At 37.2% G+C, this 21,502-nt stretch overlaps 2 protein-coding genes across 3 annotated transcripts in view; one reads left to right on the top strand and one right to left on the bottom strand.

The window, feature by feature from the left end:
- capn5b (calpain 5b) overlaps positions 1–21,081 on the top strand; it is a 34,766-nt gene extending 13,685 nt beyond the window's left edge. The window contains exons 3-14 of one of the 2 annotated variants that reach the window (XM_084136568.1): positions 2,092–2,223; positions 6,879–7,087; positions 7,191–7,383; positions 8,150–8,343; positions 9,618–9,695; positions 10,637–10,832; positions 10,941–11,063; positions 11,253–11,449; positions 12,507–12,628; positions 14,062–14,112; positions 15,430–15,566; positions 15,718–21,081. In XM_084136568.1, the coding sequence (XP_083992694.1) occupies positions 2,092–2,223; positions 6,879–7,087; positions 7,191–7,383; positions 8,150–8,343; positions 9,618–9,695; positions 10,637–10,832; positions 10,941–11,063; positions 11,253–11,449; positions 12,507–12,628; positions 14,062–14,112; positions 15,430–15,566; positions 15,718–15,900 (1,815 nt within the window). In that variant the 3' untranslated portion in view covers positions 15,901–21,081. The remainder of the gene's footprint in view (positions 1–2,091; positions 2,224–6,878; positions 7,088–7,190; positions 7,384–8,149; positions 8,344–9,617; positions 9,696–10,636; positions 10,833–10,940; positions 11,064–11,252; positions 11,450–12,506; positions 12,629–14,061; positions 14,113–15,429; positions 15,567–15,717) is intronic. The other variant, XM_084136569.1, reaches the window with a different exon arrangement.
- ompb (olfactory marker protein b) lies at positions 5,086–6,016 on the bottom strand. Its single transcript, XM_084136785.1, has one exon. The coding sequence runs from the start codon at positions 5,769–5,771 to the stop codon at positions 5,304–5,306; it is 468 nt and encodes a 155-aa protein (XP_083992911.1). The 5' UTR covers positions 5,772–6,016; the 3' UTR covers positions 5,086–5,303.
- Positions 21,082–21,502: the final 421 nt, after the last annotated feature.

Raw genomic sequence — 21,502 nt, 5'->3', positions numbered from 1 at the left:
AGTCATTTTTAAAATACAACATTTACATGATAAACACTATTAACGTGTAGGCTATGTGTTGCCTATTTTACTTTCCCTTACTGTATGACAAATGAATGCAGAAAACAACAAGAATGAAAAATAAGTAGCCATGTATAATAAAATAATATAGGCTACATAGACTATAAAAATAGCCTATATTGTGCCCTTTATTACAAACAACATTTAGCCTATTTTAAACGCCAAGCCTAAACAAATTTATTTAAATCGAAACGGTCGCGCATCTCTCATTCAGTCAAAAGTTTTCATATTTGCAATGTAACATGTGGATGCTAACTATTAATATAAAGAAGGCTTCATACTTCAGTCGAGTCCCAAAATACACGTATAGGCTAAATCAGCGTCTTCACAGCAAGGGAAATGTTTGGAATAAGTAGGACTGTGTGCGGCACAGCTTGCCCTTTATATTGTACAACAGACCAATTAAATTAGGCAGAATAACTTTTTATATGTTTGGTTGACTGTGTTTCATTTTGATAATGAACAGTCTGCGATATGAAGCAACGCCAGAACTGATAGCCTACTATGTTGTGTGAGAGCGCGATGCGCGAGCGCCATCACTTGGATTTGTTCCACTGCTGGGAAATAACTTAATACTCTGTTATTTATAGTCATACAGATAATATGACATCATCCGAAACAGTAAAATGTATATTTTTATTTGTGTACATTTAAAATGACTACAAAATATCATGCCATTGAAAAATAAATAAAACAACATGATGCGCTGCTTTAGCGCGTCTCGGTCTCTTTAGATCTTTCTGGCGCTCACCAAAAATGAACCAAAATACAGAGAATAGCCTTCTTGGCGCGCCTACTTTTGAAAGTCAACATTTAGATTATTTAACGTTAAATGCATTATATATGCCTGAGTCACTTTGGAATAAATCACAGCGTGTTTCATGATAAAACGTGACTTAGCCTATACTACAGTCCAGAAAATAGGCTATAGGTTATAGCAAATTCAGACCAACTGCTGGTCTACACAGAGAAAAAGCCCTTTCTAGGCTCTTCTGTTGTACCGAGCCATTCGTTAGTCTAGTTGTTTGATGAGAAAATTAAATGTAGCCTATAGTTGCAATACACGCGTTTTGTAAGCTCCGTGCAACTGCTGCAGCGGACTATTATTACTAGAATATTAGAAATCTAATACTCAAGCTGTTTTCTCATTTTTCTACTCTTAATATTAAATAAAAAAACGACTGAACGAAAGATACACGGATTCTCTTGAACCACCACCGCGTTTGCGGCAGAAAACTACTGCAGTGCAGCCAAAATGCTCTGTTCGACTTATCTGAGATCCTTTACTCTTCCCTGTGGATGACCTGTGACCTACTTTCTGTAAGATCTGAATTTTTGAACTTGAATTTTTGAGATTGAATTATAGAAAACTGAATTTGAAGTTCCGAATTTCTTCATCTTGAAAACTTGAATCTGTATTTTTTTAAACTGAATATTTGCAGTATACGAATTCAGAACAAAAAAACTAGCTGTTTGAAAATACATGTCTATAAAATTCAGCCCTAAAAACATTTCAATTTGTTAAATTTCAAATGTCCAATATTCATTTAAAAAAAAATCAAATTCAGAACTATTTAAACTACCACCTTAAATTCAATTTTGTTAGATTACACTTGCAAATAATTCAAATTTACACAATTCAAATTCAAATCATTTTGTCATATTATAAGCTCCATATATTTGCACCGTTATTTAACGACCAAAAAAAAGCATGTCTTGAACCAAAAGCTAATTTGCGCTGCTCTTGGTAGATTGCGTTCATTATGGAAATGATCCGGCTGTGTCTGTGTTCTTTCATTTGCCAGTAGATCATGCGCAGAACTTTCCACTCCCATCCCATCCCAGCTTTTTTGGTTTTGCGCTCTTACGCAAATTTGCCCTGTTAAGTAAATCTTGCCCATGGTCTTTGCAGTCTTTCTTAAAATATATATTTTTTACCCTGGGTGCATGTTTGCTATATTCACACTATTTTTTTTTCTTCTTCTTCTCACCATTTCACACTTTCTCTCTCTCTCTCTCTTTCTCCATCAGGAGCTGTGTGATGATCCTCACTTGTTCGTGGATGGGATCAGTGCCCATGATCTGCACCAAGGGCAGCTGGGAAACTGCTGGTTTGTGGCAGCCTGCACCAGCTTGGCTTCCCGAGAGTCTCTGTGGCAGAAAGTAAGTTTGTGGAGTGTGTATATCCTGTATGTAATGTTCCCTCTAAGCTGCGACGTTGCTCCTGCACAGACGGAAAAAAATCCAGAGAGACCAAAATATTTGGGATTCTAGATAATATATATATGGGATTTCTTGAATCAGAGCTAGATGAAGGAACAGCATTTAAAATAGAGTCTGTCTTAAGGTCCATTGATTTTCAGTATGTAAGTGCAACTATGGGAAGATTGTGTGGAAATACTCAGGATTGATAAATTTGCAAAATAAGGAGAGCATCCTTGAATATGGAGGCCATTTAAATAATAATATCAAAATGTTAGATTATATGATAATATAACTTTATTATAATATCTTATTGAATCATAAATTTCATTATTGAAATAATAGTTATTAAAAAATAATATGTAATTGTTACAGCTGAGGTGGTTGAGATAAGGCGCACGACGAAGGAGATTCGATAGAAGACTTTAATTCAAAAATTCAACTAGGAAACATAACCACACATCAACTTAAAGTAAATGATACAAGACAAGGAACAGGGAGAAACAGAGGGCTTAAATACACAGAGAACAGATCAGGGAAACAAGACACAGCTGGGGCAAATTATCTCAATGACAGTAACCATAGAAACCATCAAGATACAGCTGAACTTCATTGAACTAATGAAGGAGTGGCAAGAAACTGAACAATGAATAGAGGAAGAGCATGCAGGTGAGGGCCAGGGAGGATGATGGGAAATGTAGTGACCGTGACAGTAATGTAATGTTATTTGATCATTTTATTATTATTTTGCTTGGCAACCAAAATGTATTATCATATGTCAGTCAATCTACAAATATATTTTGAATAATAATTTATGGATTTTGAATAAAATGCAATAGTGATATTTAGAGATTTATAATCTCAAAATCAAAGTAAGAGGTTTATGCTTAAGCCGTTTATGACCTTACTCCGATAAAAAAAACGGGTTACCGCATTCACATGACCACGTGCGTTTTCTGTTTATTAAGCATAATCGGCTTAAGGACGTGAATGTAAACACACTCACTAATTCATTATACTGTCACACATGCGTTTTCTTTCTCAACTGCTTACGTTCACTTAAAACATAACTGTGTTTATGTGAATACTCGCCAAGACCGGTTTCTGTGTATTATTCTGTGTGTATTTAACTGTTTAAGCGTAATAAGCAGGGACAAATAACTCAATTTAGTACTGAGAGGTGGCTTTATGTGCTCACACTTTGGGTGTGAGTAAAATTATGCGCGAAACATGCAATCCCACTCCGAAATTCAAGCCCTGTAACACCAACAATATTCATCCGGAGCAAATGAAACGAGTAAGTGAGGAGAGGCGGGTTTATGTGTCAACTCGCTGTCAGAGAGATCATGAGAGAGCGAGAAAGCGCAGCTGGTATTGTGTATCTATTCTGCGGAAAATGCGTGTCGGAAGCGTTTCAGATATTTCAGTATCGAGATGTATAGAAAAATCAATATTTCTGACAACTCTACATTGCACTTAGTTTATTATTTCAGATGCCTTTTTAAAAGACTACAATTGAAAAATGTATATATTATATATCAAATTAAACCCGCCAATGTGGCTAGTAGGAATGACTGCGTTACTCACCACTGCTAAAATACACCGGCATTTGGCAGGTGTTGATGTCAAGCCTTGTCTGTCAAAATATCTATATGTTATCTTATATATTGAGTGTGTTAAGCTGTAAGTAAAACAGTCTCTATGTATGAGCTCTATTAGCAGCTGTAAGTTGTAGGCTGCCATAGGAGCTGTATGCTCTATTAGAAACCATTACCTGATGATGGTTAAACAGGGGAGATATGCTCACCTGTGGCTTCATGAATGTACACACACACACACACACACACACACACACACTCAAACCTTGTAGTCCCAGCCGGTACTACTGTAAATGTATCTCAGTTTCTGTTTGTAGCTTTGGTGGTGGTTGACAGGTAAAGAGTGCTATTGTTTTCTGAGCTGTTAATTAGTCCTAAATGTTAAGTTTCAGTCTCCCTGCATCCGCCTCAGGGTGTGAGGTGTTTTCTCCTGCCTGGGGAAACATTTTCTCTCCCCTAGAAACACACATCACCATGAAGGAGGTGACTTATGGGGCTTTCCCATGTGACTCCTCTCCCCCGTCCTGCCATTTGTTTTCCTGACAGGGTCGGGCATTGATAAATGAGAGTGTATGTGTGTGATACTATCTATGCCCTGTGTCTTTGCTGCAACCTTTTATCCCACCCTATCACATGCACTCAGCACTGATACATCCTCAAGGGCAGTGGCTCGCAACCAGGGGTCCTCAGCAAACTTCCAAGGCGGCCACAAGATAACTAAAAATAATTTAAAACAAAACAAAACAAGCATTCAAAATAAATCAAAACAACTCAAATTTAATTCACACCCTCAACTTTTCTTTTAAGTCTTGTAAATTAATAAAATCTTATACATTTGTATATATTTTATAAATATACTTTATATATATATATATATATATATATATATATATATATATATATATATATATATATATATATATATATATATATATATAATTATTATTATTACTTTTTTTTTTTTTTATTCTTATCCTTAAGTTAATCCTTATCCAGAAAATCATAAACAACTGGAAGAGTCGTGTGGCTTTCGAATATTGTTGCGGATATTGGGGCGCCTTGGAGTCAAAAAGATTGAGAACCACTGCTCAAGGACACTACCATCATAACCCAGGAAAGTTATTTGCATAAATTATTCAATGGATTAATGACTACGACTACTAAAAGCACAAGTTTTGCTTTTATTCATGAATAATTTAGATTTTCGTGAATTATTATGGTGATTTATAGTGGGTTAACTCCATTACAGTCTCATCACAGTCACAAAAACAGCTAAACATGAACAATCAATCACACAGATACAGCTCATCAAATTTCATAAAATGTTCATGACTTTGTCTTAACTTTATAGGTCTTTAGGAACAGAATTTTATGGTCTAACTACTTAAAGCACTAGGTCTAGGTTAAGCAGACCGATAAAGCTGTCGTACCCTTCAGGTTCTCTCACTTGGAGATCTGGAATTCAATGGAGCAGTCGATGCTCTCCGGATTCAAGCCGTCTTCAAAAGCGAACAGGAAATACATCACCTTACGGACTTTGGCCAGCTCGGCTATCCTCTCGCCGAACTCCTGGGCATCAGCCTCGTAGCATTGGATGACATCGTCGTCTGCACTTTTCCAGAAGTGCCCTGTCGGTTCGAGGAGCTGGCGGGTCATGAGATAGGTGAGGTCGGGCGTCCAGAGCTGGGAGGTGGCAATGATGTTGAGGCGGCCAGGGGTGGACATGCGGATGTTCCAGCGGGTGAAATGCAGGTCCTGTTCGGAGAAGTCCAGGCGGTAGACGTGCTCACTGAGCCTCAGTAGACGCTCTCCGTCCTGGCGTTTCTGGCCCCGCTGCTGCAGGGACTGTACGCGCAGACGCATGATCTCTGTCAGCTGTGTGTCAGGGTTGAACATCAACTCAAGAGACATGTTCCTAGTGAAGATGTTTTGAAACCTGACTTCAAATTTCTTCTCCTTAGGCTTGTTATCCACCGCGTGACCTCCTCGGCTCTCTGCTGATGTCTCCTGCCGTATAAGTGCCACAATGAGCCTTTGCGCTCTGAAACCAACTTATTTCACACTGGGAGTTTTTGTTTAGATGTTTGTTGCTCTCGGCAACAGCAATGCCGGGTTCAAGAGGGAATTTGAGACATCTGTGTTTGCTACATGTGTGTTTGTTTCACATTCACCTGTCCATAAAGTTTACCTGGAACAGGAGCTGATTCTGTTAGAGGTTAACAGAACTGTGCGCTGCAGTCAGTATCACAGTGTCCAGATAATGGACCTGCTCCTCTTGGAACAATTACCACAGAGATGTACTTGAAATCTAATCTCTGTCCTGTCCCAGAGGACTCGCTCAGGATGAAAGAGATGCAGTTCTGCTATACAGCCTCCAAATCACCCTGGTGTCCTACCCACAATAGACTTTACCATTGAGGAAAACCTGCATCTACCTGCATTTATGAACAGTTTAAAGTGATAAGCAATGATCCATTAAATATTACACTGAACAATATTGGAAATTCATCTGGTTTAGTGTTCATTTTTATACAGTTTTTTGGTGTTGTTGTCATATTTTTTCTTTTGATGAAAATATAATTTAAAATTAGTCAATATTTTTTCATGTCATATTTAATTAATTTTAGTCCATATTCCTCTGACTAAAATTAAGTCTGCAAACATATTTTGGTCAACAAAAACTAACATTCACAGTAGTTAAATAAAAAATGAAAAAGCACACTTAAACTAAACTGGAAAAAAAATATAAAAAAAATAATATATATATATATATATATATATATATATATATATATATAAACATTAAGAAAAAAATGATAGAAATGACAAAAGCACATAACACATTTACTAAGACTTAAACTCAAATTTAAATTAAAACTGTAAGTATTAAAATAAAAGCAAATTTAAAATATTAATAAATACTATAATAGTTTATAAATAATAATAACTACACTAAATAGGTCTGTGATTTGGCACCACTTCTAGTAAGCTCTGCATGTCACTTCTGTGTGTTTCAAGGTTATTCCAGACTGGAAGGAGCAGGAATGGGATCCAGAGAAGGAAGACTCTTATGCAGGAATATTCCACTTCCGTTTCTGGCGGTTTGGGGATTGGGTGGATGTGGTGATCGATGACCGTCTCCCCACAGTGGACAACCAGCTGGTGTACTGCCATTCAAATGATAGCAACGAGTTCTGGAGTGCCCTTGTGGAAAAAGCCTATGCCAAGTAAGCAGTTCAGGCAGCTGACAAATTAAGAAAAAATATATACAGAGATTAACATTAAAGTGTGATGACAGTGATGCTAAATTCTTTCTCTATACCAATCAAGAGTTTATGGTTGCTATGAAGCCTTGGATGGTGGGAACACGGCCGATGCCCTGGTGGACTTCACTGGTGGTGTGTCGGAACCTATGGACCTTCTGGAGGGCCAGTTTGCTCAGGATGAAACCGGCAGAAACCAGCTCTTTGAAAGAGTGCTTAAGGTCCATAATCGAGATGGCCTTATCAGCTGCTCTATCAGGGTGAGAGATACAAACTTGCAATATAATCTGCACAAGTCTGACTATATTTACATTTTATTTTATTTTATTTTATTTTATTTTATTTATAAAAAATATTTTTATTCATTTTTTTTAGTACATTTTAATTCAAACTTATTATTATATTTATGCCCATGTTAATACATTGTGGAAGCCCAGAGCACATTTTGTACATGTTATTGTCTCATGTGTCTCAACGTTTGTCAAGATTTGTATTCAGCCACTCATCCATCTATTAATCCATCCAGCCATCCATCATTTTTTCTGCTCTCATGTATTTTCTTTCATAAAAGTATACTTTCTCAAAGTCAAAGCAATCTCTGATTGTGTGTGACTTGCTTACCAATGGTCTGTTTTTTTTTTTTTTTTTTTATAAAATATCAAAGAAAATGAGGAAAGAGAACTCCATTGTGTGTTAGGCATCATTTAGGAATCAATTTAAACAGCATTATCTGATGTACCAGACAGGGTTGTAATTTAAGCAGATTGTCTGGTGTTCATTACAGAAGCAACTTTATCAAGATTCACTTTATATTCAGGGCTTTTTTTTTTTCTTTTTTTTTTTTGATTAACATCACTATATTTCCCTGTACCATGAAATAACGGCCCATGTTTTTATAATCGATAATTCACAGACAGTGATTGTGCTTGCATTTTAATCATGGGTAACGATGATTATGCTTTAAGATAGACTTTATAATGTCAAGTGTTCAGCAAACTAACTGAAATTTGACCTTTGGTGTTTCAGGCAACCACAATAGAGGACATGGAAGCCAGACTGGAATGTGGGTTAGTGAAAGGACACGCATATGCGGTGACCGACGTTCGCAAGGTTCGACTGGGACATGGCCTTCTGGCGTATTTCAAGTCAGAAAAGCTACAAATGATCCGCATGAGGAACCCGTGGGGCGAGAAGGAGTGGAGTGGACCCTGGAGTGACAGGTGAGACTGCCCCCACCTGGATTGGAGGTTGTATAGCATCTAGACCATATCGTATAGCAGGTTTCCCAAACTGTGCTTCATGAAACTCTTGGGGGTTTGTGAGTTTATGAAAAGCTAATAATTGATTGATTAATTAATTTTAATTAATAAAAAAATGTAAAATATTTTTTTTATTTGTTTACCTGTGTTTCATGGGACGATTAACCAACATCAGAGAACCGAGAACATGCAAATGTATTGTAAAATTATTGAAATATTAACATAAAATCTCAGAGGGTATTTCAAGTAAATATTGTTGGTCAAGGCTGACATAAAGTTTGGGACTCATTGGCGTATGGTGTCAACAATAATCAACAATGGCTTTTTTTCTTTTTCGCCATTTTTATGACAGGAAATGTTGAGAGATAAGGGAGATAAGTTGCAAGCCAGACTCAAACCCAAATTTCCCACATGAGTGCCAAAGCTCAATGTTTCAGAGCGCTTGTTTTACGATGTGACGTTGTAATCAGACACTTCTTACACATCTTCCCAACAGTCAATTCTAAATAATCGCTACAAAAACAGTGCAAGCATATACAGAAATGATTTGTCTTTTTTGCCTTTTCTACTCTTTTTGCAGTGTTGTGCTATACATCCTCAGAGACTAGAGAAAACCATTTCTCTCCCTCCTCCTGAGATGGTTTTATTATAAATAACACATAGCCGAAGAGTCTATTCTTATCGCTGGCTGGTGTGAAATTGAGAAATCAAGCAAGGCAGGCTGGTACTGTATAAAATAGCAAGCGGCTGTGATTGAAACACAGAGGTCTGAGGGTGTTTAGGCATCCACCTCCTTTCATTTAAATAACTGTTTTGTCGCTTGTTTGATGACACCTACCCTGAATATCCACCACTGCAGTGAAGAGCATATTATTAAAATAGGGCTGTGTAATTGAAGAGAGGAAAATCTTGACAATCATTCTCATCACTCTTTGTTGAAGTGCTACAACAGGCAGGCTTATATTGGCCTCTGAATTATTTACTGGCTAGCCAGAAGAATCTTATTGAGGTGAAAGTAATCTTTCTTAATATTTCTGCTTGATGAATTATTTATTCAGGGCTTGATTAGAAATACCATACTTGGTGAAGTGCTCTATTTTTTTCACAGCATCCTAGAAAATCTTAGTTGATGGTTATGGACACAGGCTGTCGTCAGTGTATATAGTGCTGTCGTGTGTGTATGTTTATTTCTCACAGTCTGGTATACGCCGAGTAATCACTGGTCTGTTTTGTAGCTCAGAGGAGTGGAAGAAAGTGAGCAAGAGTGAGAGAGAGAAACTGGGCGTCACTGTTCAGGATGATGGAGAGTTTTGGTGAGGCTTGCTCTGATCTTACCTTCTAGATCAGTCTAGATCACTGTCTCTGATCAGATGGGTTCCAAAAGTTGAGAGACCATTGTTTATTATAATAAAATAGTTATCAAAATATATTATATTATTATATTATATTTAACACTTTACAATAAGGTTAAACTCATTAACATTCATTACTTCATTAGGTATCATGTACTAACAATGAACAATTTTTTTACAGCATTAATCTAGATCAATGTTAATTTATTTATAAATATACTATTGTTGAGTGTTTATTATTATATTATATTATTTAACATTTTACAATAAGTTTAAATTCATTAACATTCATTACCCCATTAGGTATCATGTACTAACAATGAGCAAATTTTTTACAGAATTTATTCATCTAGATCAATGTTAATTTATAAATATACTATTGTTGAGTGTTTATTATATTATATTATATTATATTATATTATTTAACATTTTACAATATGGTTAAACTCATTAACATTTTTTACTCCATTAGGTATCATGTACTAACAATGAACAATTTTTTACAGCATTTATTAATCTACATCAATGTTAATTTATTTATAAATATATTATTGTTGAGTGTTTATTATATTATATTATATTATATTATATTATATTATATTATATTATATGTATTATATTATTTTATATTATTTAACATTTTACAATATGGTTAAACTCATTAACATTTGTTACTCCATTAGGTATCATGTACTAACAATGAACAATTTTTTACAGCATTTATTAATCTAGATCTATTATATTAAATCTATTGCCCTTTTGCTTTAAAATCTGATTTTATTAGAGAAATCTCAAGAATCCCAGGTTTATGACTATTGTACCCCACTGCATCTGATAAACACCTAAATTCTCCAGTTATCATAAACTTCACTTCCCTTGCTGGCTATAAACTGCATCACCAGGATGAACTTTGAGGATTTCTGTCACTACTTCACTGACCTGATCCTGTGTCGACTGATAAACACATCTTACTTGAGCATTCATAAGACCTGGGAGGAGGAGGTGATGAGGGGCTCCTGGATCCACCGAGACGACCCGCTCCGCAACCGCTCCGGAGGCTGCATTAACCATAAAGCCACTTTTCTGCAAAACCCACAGGTCAGTGTGCCTGTGGGAATGTGCCTTGTAAAATGTTGTTCTTGTCCTGGAGGCATTTAAAGCTTGCGGGTTTCATTGGAGTGAGATATCGCATGTTTCTGCCCACAGTATGTTTTTGATGTGAGAAAAGTGGAAGATGAGGTGCTGATCTGCCTGCAGCAAAAGGAACGCAGAGCAACTCCCAAGGAGGGCAAAGGCGAAAACCTGGCCATTGGATTTGACATCCATAGGGTACAGAATTACATGCACACATAAATATCTTTATTTCACATTGCAGCACATTACAAGCCTTCACATCTGCCTGTCATATTGTATAAGAGACTAAAGCTAATGCTATAAGAATGAAAAAATGAATAAAAATGGTATTTTATCAGTCCATGTAATATTTCTGTCTTCATTAAGCCTCTTTCCAACCACTAGGTGGAGTTGAACAGAAAATACAGAATGCACACAGCTCAGCAGAAGGTCGCTGGGTCGATCTACATCAACTCTCGCTGCGTCTTTCTGAGGAAAGAGCTGAAGGAGGGGCGTTACGTCATCATCCCCACAACCTTTGACCCTGGTCAACAAGGAGAGTTCCTGCTCAGAGTCTTCACTGATGTGCCTTCAGACTGCAAGTAAATTAGTTTTCTGAGAAAGTCAACCTGCACTGCATTGTCCTATTTAACCCTTTGCCATATTCTTTTTTTTTTTTTTCATGTACAGCTTCAGTTGAAATATGTAATACATAGTGGACATGTACCTGGCAGTGTTATTTTACTATTATTTATATTCTATTATAGTTAGTGATAAACCGAAATTAAAATTCTGGGCCGAAACGGAAAAATTCAGGATGCAAAGTGACTTTTTTATTTTACTTTTTTGGTATAATTGTATTAATATTAGACTTTTTGATTAATTACAATTTTTGGAAAATGAAAATGAAGTTAATTCAATAATCAAATTTATTTAATAATCAACCCTCAAATAAAACTGAGTTTAATAAAATATAATGGATATGTAATTCAGTGCATATATTTAGCAAAATGCTCTCCTCTAGGGTTATTTTTTCTAGCTAACTAATGAGTTTATGGACATTGAATAGCTTGCTTGATGTAACTAAATCAACTGTAAATGTAACATAAAGTGACATTTTATAACCTACAAGCTGTTTTGACGTCTTTCCCTAGTTGAAAAACTGATTGAGCGATTACATGAGACAGGATTAATTTCAGTAATTTGTAATGTATCTTTCAGCATAGCTTCTGGTGTTCACCCATGTTTATCCTTATTGTGTTTATTGGATGGCAGGAGGCCTGCTAATGTTGAGTGAAGTTTTGTGTATACTTCAACAGAAAATAACATATTTAATTTAAGAAACCATATCATTACCGATTAAAATCAAGAAATGAATATTGTCAATCCAGCTAGTGTCCACACAGCTGACGTGTTTAACTGTTGTAGCTTATCCACGTGGTGTGTGCGAAATAGACACTGAACACAGTCAAAATGTGCCATCGGAGAAGCGCTAATTAAACATCTGGTCTACAAAACCATTTCGGCCCGAAACTAAAAATAGTTGTTGTTTTTTTTCGGACTAAAGTTTTTGGTTGCCGAAATTTCGGCAGCATCCCTAATAACAACACTGGTTCCTAGCCAGAAATGCTCATATCATTCCTGCTTGTGTTTCCTCAGAGAATTAACACTGGACGAGCCTCCTCAGACATGCTGGACTGGGATTTGCGGCTACCCTCAGCTGGTCACCCAGGTGCATGTGTTAAGTGCCGACGGCTTGCAGGGCCAAGATGCCAATGGAGGTATGCCTACTATTTCTATATAAGTAACAAATATATATATACGGGCTTTCGCACCGGGTAGTTATAGGAACTCAATTATTATAGCTAGCCACCAGGGCGGTCCCCCGAGAACTAAATTTTCTCCTAGGGCCATTTTCCTGGTTACATTTGCACCGCCAGTAGGAACTCTGAAGTGATGTAAATGACTGGAGGATTTGAGGATGCCGTGATCGGAGCTGTGTTATTGTTGTGTGTCATGGGTTTCGCGATAATGGAGATGGAATGTAGATGTTTAGGTTATGCAATTGAAAAAGCAAAAAGGAGGGCTAAGAGATGAAATGTCCTACAACTTGCAGTGCTACTTATCATTGAGGCTGAGAAAAGAGCACTACTACCTGTCATTGTTTTCCATGTTCGTGGAGTTAGTTTGTGGAGTAAGTGTAACAGACGTAGGTTCACCAGCGACTGACACTAGTGGCTGTGATCTTTAGCGTCCTTGTTAGTGCGTGCCTCCCACGCAGCAGACCCCAGTTCGAATGGAGCGGGTCGAGTAGGGCCGGTTACATTTGGTGCCGTGACCCAGGTGGGAGTGAGGTTTAGGGGGGTGAGTGTAATGGATGTAGGCCAGGAAGAGCTGTGCGTGTAAACGTCACTCCCCTGGCTTCAAGAGGCACGCTAGCGACTGACACTAGCGGCTGTGGTCTTTAGCGTCTTTGTTAGCGTCATCCTCTCACACTGGAGACACCAATTTGAATCCCGCTTGGAGCGGGTCAAGTATGGCCGGTTACATTTGGTGCCGTGACCCGTATGGGAGTGAGGTTTAGGGGGGTGAATGTAACAGACGTAGGCCAGTAAGAGCAGTGCGACTGATGGTAGCGGCTGCGGTCTTTAGTGTCCTTGGTGGGTGCCTGTGTTTTGTAAGGCAAAAAAGCTCAGTTAGTCTCTCCAAAAGGCATTCCTAAAACTAAACTTCGTTTCCAATTCCTGTGTTGCGAACACGCCAAAAAGTGGATACCTCTGCCAATAGACACAGGAACTATGAAAACGTTCCTCCGGTGCAAAAGCCCCTCATAAGTGTGTGTTTAGAGGCACATAAAATCAATAGCTGAAGATCAACACTATTAATCTACCTTGATAAAAGTTGCATTTATGATTTCTCTTCTTAATAAAAGGTCTTGCTTCTGGATTCCATTGATGCCCTTGCATTTGAATGTGATAATACTAATAATAATTTGCATAGTTGATTTCTCCCCATAGACCCTGAAACCAGTGCTCTATAAACTGCAGTCATGTACAATTTTAAAGGATAGTTCACCCAAAAATGTTTTCTGTCATCATTGAGTACAGACTGTAAATGATGAATTATTCCTGTAACCTATTACAGATTCAGATTTTTGTGCTGCTTAATAAGTCTGGAGCTTTTACACATAGAAATCTCTTTTGACCGCACACAGAGCTGCACCGCTTGATCTCCCACAAGACACGCTCTGACTTCTACACAGGAGGTACTGATATTAGCAGCCACTAGCATCTCCTTCCCCTTATAGAAATGTGAGCATGTTACAACCTTAATTCCAATTCTGTGTCTAAATCTGCCACACTGTATCTCATTTACTTTAGTTCTAACACAGAATAGTGAAAGTGACACATTTGTCATGCAAAATGAAGACTCATTTTTAACTTTGTGCTCTAGAATCTTAAATTCTCTAGTGTCAGTCTGTGCCTTTGTCTTTTGCTTCAGTGTTTCTCTCACCTCAGCACTCTGGTTCTGCATTTACATTTATGTTCTTAGTGATTTTTTTTTTTTTACCAAAGTGTATAATGATAAAGTGTACAAATCACAAAAGATATTCCTAAAAAAACAAGATGAATTCCACAACAATTGCAAAGTTATTACAGTGAGTCAATGAAGGCTTGGTGTTTTAGGAGTTGGTGACTGAAGTTTTGTGTGAAATTTGTCGTAAATTAATGAATGAAGCTTTGGTTTGACATCAGAGTACAGTGTGTTTGGTTGCTAAGAGAAAACTGGTGTTTTCTCTTCCTGAGTTGTTTCTTAGCTACACTCGTAAACAGGTGGAATTCACCGTGATGATGTAAACATACCGTAATGTTAAAGAAAGACCTGCTGGGAGAACTGGGTGGAACTGAACTCAGGTTCAGACTTAGTGCTTTTTAAATTTATTTTTCAATCTCTGACTTGTCTGTATTCAATGCATGGCATTGTATTTGTTTCTTTTATGGTGCATTGAAAAAATAATTTTCTTAATCATTATTTTTGTCTCAAACATCCAAAAAACAAAGATACATTTATTCTAGACTTGCAATATAAATATACTCTAACGTTCAAAAGTTTGGGGTCACTGAGATTTTTTAATAATGTTACAAAAGATTTCTATTTCAAATAAATGCTGTTCTTTGGAACTTTCTATTCATCAAAGATTAAAATTTTTTTTTTTTTAAATCACAATTTCCACAAAAATTTTAAGCAGCAGCAACTGTTTTCAACATTGATAATAATAAGAAATGTTTCTTGAGCAGCAAATCAGCCCATTAGAATGATTTCTGAAGGATCATGTGACACTGAAGACTGGAGTAATGATGCTGAAAATGTATCACAGGAACATATTATATTCTATAATATATTAAAATAGAAAACAGTTACTTTAAAATATTAAAATTAGTATTAATTAAAACAGTATTAAAAAAAATACTGATTAAGAACATAATTTGCAGCGTGTCAGTGGTAGAGGCAGCAACTGTATGTACTGAATCCTGTCATATGAAGTGTGTTGCTTACACATTTTTTTTGTTATTTTTTTTAGCCTCTGACCCATATGTGATCATCACCTGTGAGGGGGAGAAAGTTCGCTCCCCCGTGCACAAAGACACACGCTGCCCTAGTTTTGATATTAAGGGAATATTCTACCGCAGAAAGCCAAAGGAAGGCATTCACATCGAGGTGAGTTGGAAGTATGTAATTACTTCTCTTCCTCCTTCAGTCATTTTCACCAACTGCTACAGATCACCTGATCTGTTCCCCTTGCCTTATTTCTGCTTTTCTTCTCTGTTTCTCCTGCTTAACCCCTCTGACTGCTCCTTGACGAACTCAGATCTACAATAAGAATGTGATTGTTGACACCTTCCTGGGTCAGGTGACCCTCTTTACTGACCCTAATGACCGACAAGAGCAGCACACGGTCTACCTTAAAGACAAGGGTAGTCGCCAAGACAACAACCTTCCAGGCACGCTGACTGTGCGCGTGATCACCTGCACCACTTTAACCAACATCTGATCACAAACTAAATGCAGCCTGAGCCTCATGCATCCCGCCACTTCACACTTTCAGCTTGGTTTCTTCATTCACCCTCAATGCCTTTAGCACTCCTCTTTTTTTACAGTAAAGAGTTAGTTCACCCACCCCCCCAAAAACCTGAAAGCTCTGTCATTATTCACTTTCATGTTGTCCCAAACCCGTTTGCTGTTATGTTTTCTATAGATCAAAGGATAGTTTTGTATAATCTTCACAGTTGGTAGTGACCACAGTAATCCATACAGTAGATTCCTTTTGAGTCTTTTGAAGCCATATGATAGCTTTATGTGAGGAACAGACTGAAACTGAAGTCATTATTCAGTGATAATCTTCTGCTCCAGTGATCTGTTAACTTGAGAACACCTGTGAAATTGAATCAGTGAGTTGAACTTGGGCTGTGTCCGAAATCGCCCCCTTCTGAAATCGGCAGCTTTAGTAGTAAGATGAAAAGATCTATCTTCAACTCTGTCATGGAATATGTATAAACCTTTAATAATCAATCTAATAATCCATTAAAAAGGAATTTATACCTGTATGATATTACGCTGTATCCACATTGGACCAGCGGTTTGGAAAATGGATGGATCTGCGGGCGCCATCTTCTGGCAAGATGCTGAAATTCATTTGACGCACGACTCTCACAGTGCATTCTGGGTATTCTCTAGCCATTTAGCGTACATCGGTTGTACACTCGTTATTGCGGTGCATTGTGGGATTGAATGAGTGCACTCTTTAACGTCCACTATGGTTTCGGACACCACTACAAATGGCTGTCCCCTCAAATAGTGCCATATTTAAGGGTATAGGGAGTGATTTTTGACACAGCCTTGTACATTCTGATTCATAAACGAATCATTCATCTTTTGAGCCTGTTCATTTCAGTGAACCATTTGATCTGGTTCACAAATCAGTTCTTGAGTTCTCACTTAATGACCACTGATCCATGATTCATTGATCCGTTTTCCATTGGTTCTTAATTTAACGGTTCACTGGAGGGGAAGATTATAGGTGAATAATGAATTCATTTTTTTAAAGTAAAGCTATCGATTCTCTTCAGAAGACTTTGAAGAACAGCATGTTGTGTGGAAAATAGCTACTGTACGTAAAGATTAAAAATGTTTGTTTTTGTGTTCCACAAAAAAACAGCATATGGGTTTATAACATGACAGTGAGTAAATTCTCTGTGAACGATTCTTTTAATACCACCCAGTCATGATCTGATCTTGTAATAAAGGGCTATGCATTGTGTTTGCATGAGCAGCTGAGGTGGTCTAAGGTAGAACTAGATCCTTAAGGAGTCCTAGTCACATGATCGGCCATGCCTTGTCTGCTAGATCACTGAATGCAGCCCAGCCCGGGGAAATGATTCAAATCAGTTTTTTTTTTCTTGTCTCTCTTTCCATCCCTTCTCTCCTCCACGCATTCAGTCATCACATATTCAGTCAGTGTCAACACGTGCCCGTTCACACAGCTTCCCTCAAGATGCACAGTGACGTGGAGGTCCACCTGCTTACAAAGACCTTGATCTTTAGCAAGACCTGATCAGCTGTCATTTAGCTGAAAGATTTCAGTGACCGGTGGACCGCAGCGGGCACCTCTTCAGATTCTCCGGGTCAAGTCGCTTAGCAACAGGAGTCTGGATTAGAGCCTACCGGAGCATGAAGGCGAGTTCTACTCTTCCCAGTGGACTGGTACCAAAAGCCCACCCGAACTATCTGCCGTGCCATTTTCTGCCTGAAAACATGGATGGGCATTACAAAATGCTGGGGGGTTTGATGAGCGTTTCACCTTTGTTTTGCATTTGATATTGTGTGTTAGAGTGTGTGTGTGTGTGCGTGTGTGTGCGTGTGTGTGATCCACTAGCCCTCAAATATAACCTAAGGACCAATAAAAGGTTATGCACGTTTAAATCAAAGGGAAAACTCTATCAGTGCTAGCGGTGCTCAAAGGATGAAGAGCAGGCCTTTGGACCCACAAATATCTCTGGGTTTACCTCACTCTTGCTCTGAGGATCGCGAGACTGTAAAACAAGGATTTGTCTGTGTCTTAATGACTTTCTAGTCAGTCTCCTGCCAAACAGCATGTGCCATTGTTTGAGATTCGCAACAACTGCTGCACGATTGCATTAACGAACATTCTGTACTTAAGAGAAGATCCTTGTTTGTTTTTTTCTCTCAACTTCTCTTGAAAATGAGGAACTACACCTTAACTACAGACACGTGGTGAATTTCATCACCAGCTTTGTGTCCTTTCCAATGGCTAGTTGTGCTGTTCCACCAGAGACTGCTACAGAACTCTTTGTGCACTACAATGTCTTGTTTATACTTCATCCCAAGATTTCAGTCAATATAACTGAGTTTTGGAAAAAGAAATAAGTCCACGTCAGTCTTTTATATCATGTTTGGGTATGTTTTAGCATCCTCTGATTTGAATGTCAGCGACACTGAAAAACTTTTTTAACCACAGACTTTTTTTAACCACAATGGCAAAGCATAAACTTCACTGAATTTTGTTAGAATTAAAATAAATAAATGCAGTTGCCAATGTGGTAAGAGAAAATAAACATAATTCAAGACATATTCTCTGAGAAGAAGACGTATTATCTTGTGCGGTTTTGTTTTAAGGATGTTAAAATCATTCTAGACAAGACAAAAACACTGATTAAGAATGTGATTTCTGCAGTGTTGAGTTGAAAATTTGAGGATTTATCCCTTCATAACTCATCTTCGCCAATTTCACTTCAAATTAATTCATTTATTATTGCCTTTGAAGAGTTTTTGTTACATTGTGTACATTTTTTTCATTGCAATAGTTACCATGAGCCTGTTTGCAGTTTTTACTATTTTGTGTCTAAAATGTAGCATAAGAATCTCAAACATTAGGTTAAAATGACTAATGTTTATAAAATTTGTAATGTTTTTAAAGTTGAGCCAGTATTGATACTCAAACCTAGATGAGCAAGAAAAGGAGAGAAGAGAAACACCAACAGTGTTAAATACCAGGTTTGAACAATGCAGTGCCAATCAGAGTAACAAGAGATGACAAGATCACGCTGAAGCCCACTGGATTAGCCAGTGTGGCACACCAGAGACAAAATGATCTTATTCAGGGATGAAAGCTTTTTCTTTAGCTCCATTACATTTCAGTTTTTATACAACCAGACTGAATTGGAAATCCCCAACAATAGCCCAGTCATTCTTTTACATCATTTGTGCCTCCACAGGCCAGATTAAGACGGTTAAACAGGATTTAGCAAGGAAAATTTCATGTCTGTGGAAGGATTTTACTTATCTCCATTTTGTCCTATATGACTGACTGATTTAGATAATAGAAAGCAGTTTGTACTGAGCAGAGAGGTGTTTGATTGAAAGTACAAGTTCAAACAGCAAACTTTTGACATGTATGGTTTAAGTTAGCCACCTTGTTTTTGCCTTTTAGATATGGAGACAGCATTTTTGCTCAGATGTGAATTGTTTTTCATGTTTGTTTCCATGAAGTCTAACCCTGTGGTTCTGTGGCGCTATCAAAATATTGCTCTGTTTGTTTGAGCAATCCAACCAGCAACATTGGCTTAACCAATGAGGTGAGTTTGGGGCAGGGCTATCTGTTTATCTGACCAATGGCACATGAGGGGCATGTTCTGGAATTTGTGCAGTTTAGTTAGATTATGTGTGCAGAAATTACACACTTTATACCATTTAATCTGACTAAATAAACTAATAAATAGCCTTAAATCTAGTCAGTTTCTCTTTACCTGTTTACCTGTTCTCTTTAGACAACAAAAATTTCATTTTTCTTTTACTTTGTTTCATCCGAAGCTTAAATTAAAAAGATTTTGATTTTGATTTTAATGAGAATGATGTGAAAGATGCCAGTGTGCCAGTACAGTTGCGTTTCCGGTTCCTATTTATTTTCTGTCTATTTTGCCAAATAACATATGTGTCCAATGGCATATAATAAGAACCGTTGAGGTTCAAATGCCTTGTGTAAAGATTTCTTTGTATTTCAATCAATTATTTGTATGTTTTCTTTAATTCATTCGAATTTTCTTTGGCCCTGGCCATATGGCAGAACGACAACGTTCAAATGGTCTTAGGAGGTCTTGGTTCACTCAGATAGTGGTGCATGCTTCAGATCAAATAGAGGAACCTTTGCCATGTTGTGTTGAGTGGATCTTGATGCTGCTTCCTTGTGAAAGTGTAATCTAACATTGCATGAGGGTTTGTGTTTGTTTACAAACAGGATTTATAGACACTATGGATTGATACAGCAACCCAATGTTTGCGCAGCTAATTCAATGTACGTATGAAGGAAACAACATTTGCAGAGGATGCCTAGTTTCACTCTCTTGCGTAATTTATTCACAATCTCAACATGTATTATGTCTGTGGAGAATTTTAACTGCTTGTAATCACGAGGCAAATTCAAATCCTTTAAAGCACTGGCATTGTTTCGACTCATATGATCACGTGAATGACGTTCTTGAGTGTTTCTGCTGACCTTTACTTGCTCTCTGTGATGTTACTGGCTCTCTGGCCTTGACTGCTGCATGTACTTTGGCTGAGTGAACCTCTTTTCTTTAACACACGCCGTCACAAATACTGTCATGCCATGTCAGACTTTCTCTAGGCATCTTGATAGAGTACAGCCTTAATAACCAGTGAATGCTTGCGGAGAGAGTGAATCCTATAGCTCTTTTTCATTTTTTGACATGGGTCAGGTGTCCAGAGAATGAGCTTGTGATACTCTTGTATTTTTTCTGCTGATGTTGAACTTGAAACCGACATATATATATATATACAGTATATATACATAAACAGAAATACACAAAATATCTTGCATGGTATCATTCTATGAAACATAGCTGATATTACCTTTATAACAAGTATCTTTTATCAGCATTTTATACTCATTTGTTTACCGTTTTATATCTAGCCATTGAATCTTGTGTTAAAAAAACAAACAAACAGACACAGACATATATACTATTATCTTTACTGATTGTAGGGTTTCTGTATCTTTTCTCTGTTTAAAATGTGTTTTATTTTGCGTGTAAGTCTCTCCTGGGTTACACTGTGGTTATTTGATATACTTATTTGAAGTACTTTTTTTTTTCTTTTGTATTTTGTCAACTTGTGGCATGACTTTGAAATAAAAGATAAAAAAATATATTGCTGCAGTTGTTTTGTGTACAAGGATTTTTGAGACTTTCATTTCTCATCTGATGCTCCACTATTCTAACTCGGTCAAATCTTATTGTAATTTATCATTTGTTTTGTTTCGTTTCGACACAGCAACATGAAGGTGAGTAAATTATGATAGAATTTGAATGAATGTTTTTATGTTGGGTCTGAGAGACCCCAGTGATGTAAGTTAAAACTTTAATTTTACTTTATTTAAACATATTTCTGATGTTGTTTCTTTTTGATTAGAAAAATGTCAGGAAGAATCAATAATGTTTTCACGTTAAATGTTTTTCGACCGATTAAACGGCTTTGGCCTTGAGATTTCACTGTATTTACTGTTATTTATGGGTGTTGCATATTCTGGATTCATGCCATTTCCGTTTAAACTTTACAATCAG

Source organism: Abramis brama, assembly GCF_963993115.1.
Source record: "Abramis brama genome assembly, chromosome: 15".
Lineage (NCBI taxonomy): Eukaryota > Metazoa > Chordata > Actinopteri > Cypriniformes > Leuciscidae > Abramis > Abramis brama.
The sequence above is the reverse complement of the archived record's forward strand: the minus strand, read 5'-3'. Positions and strand labels throughout refer to the sequence as shown.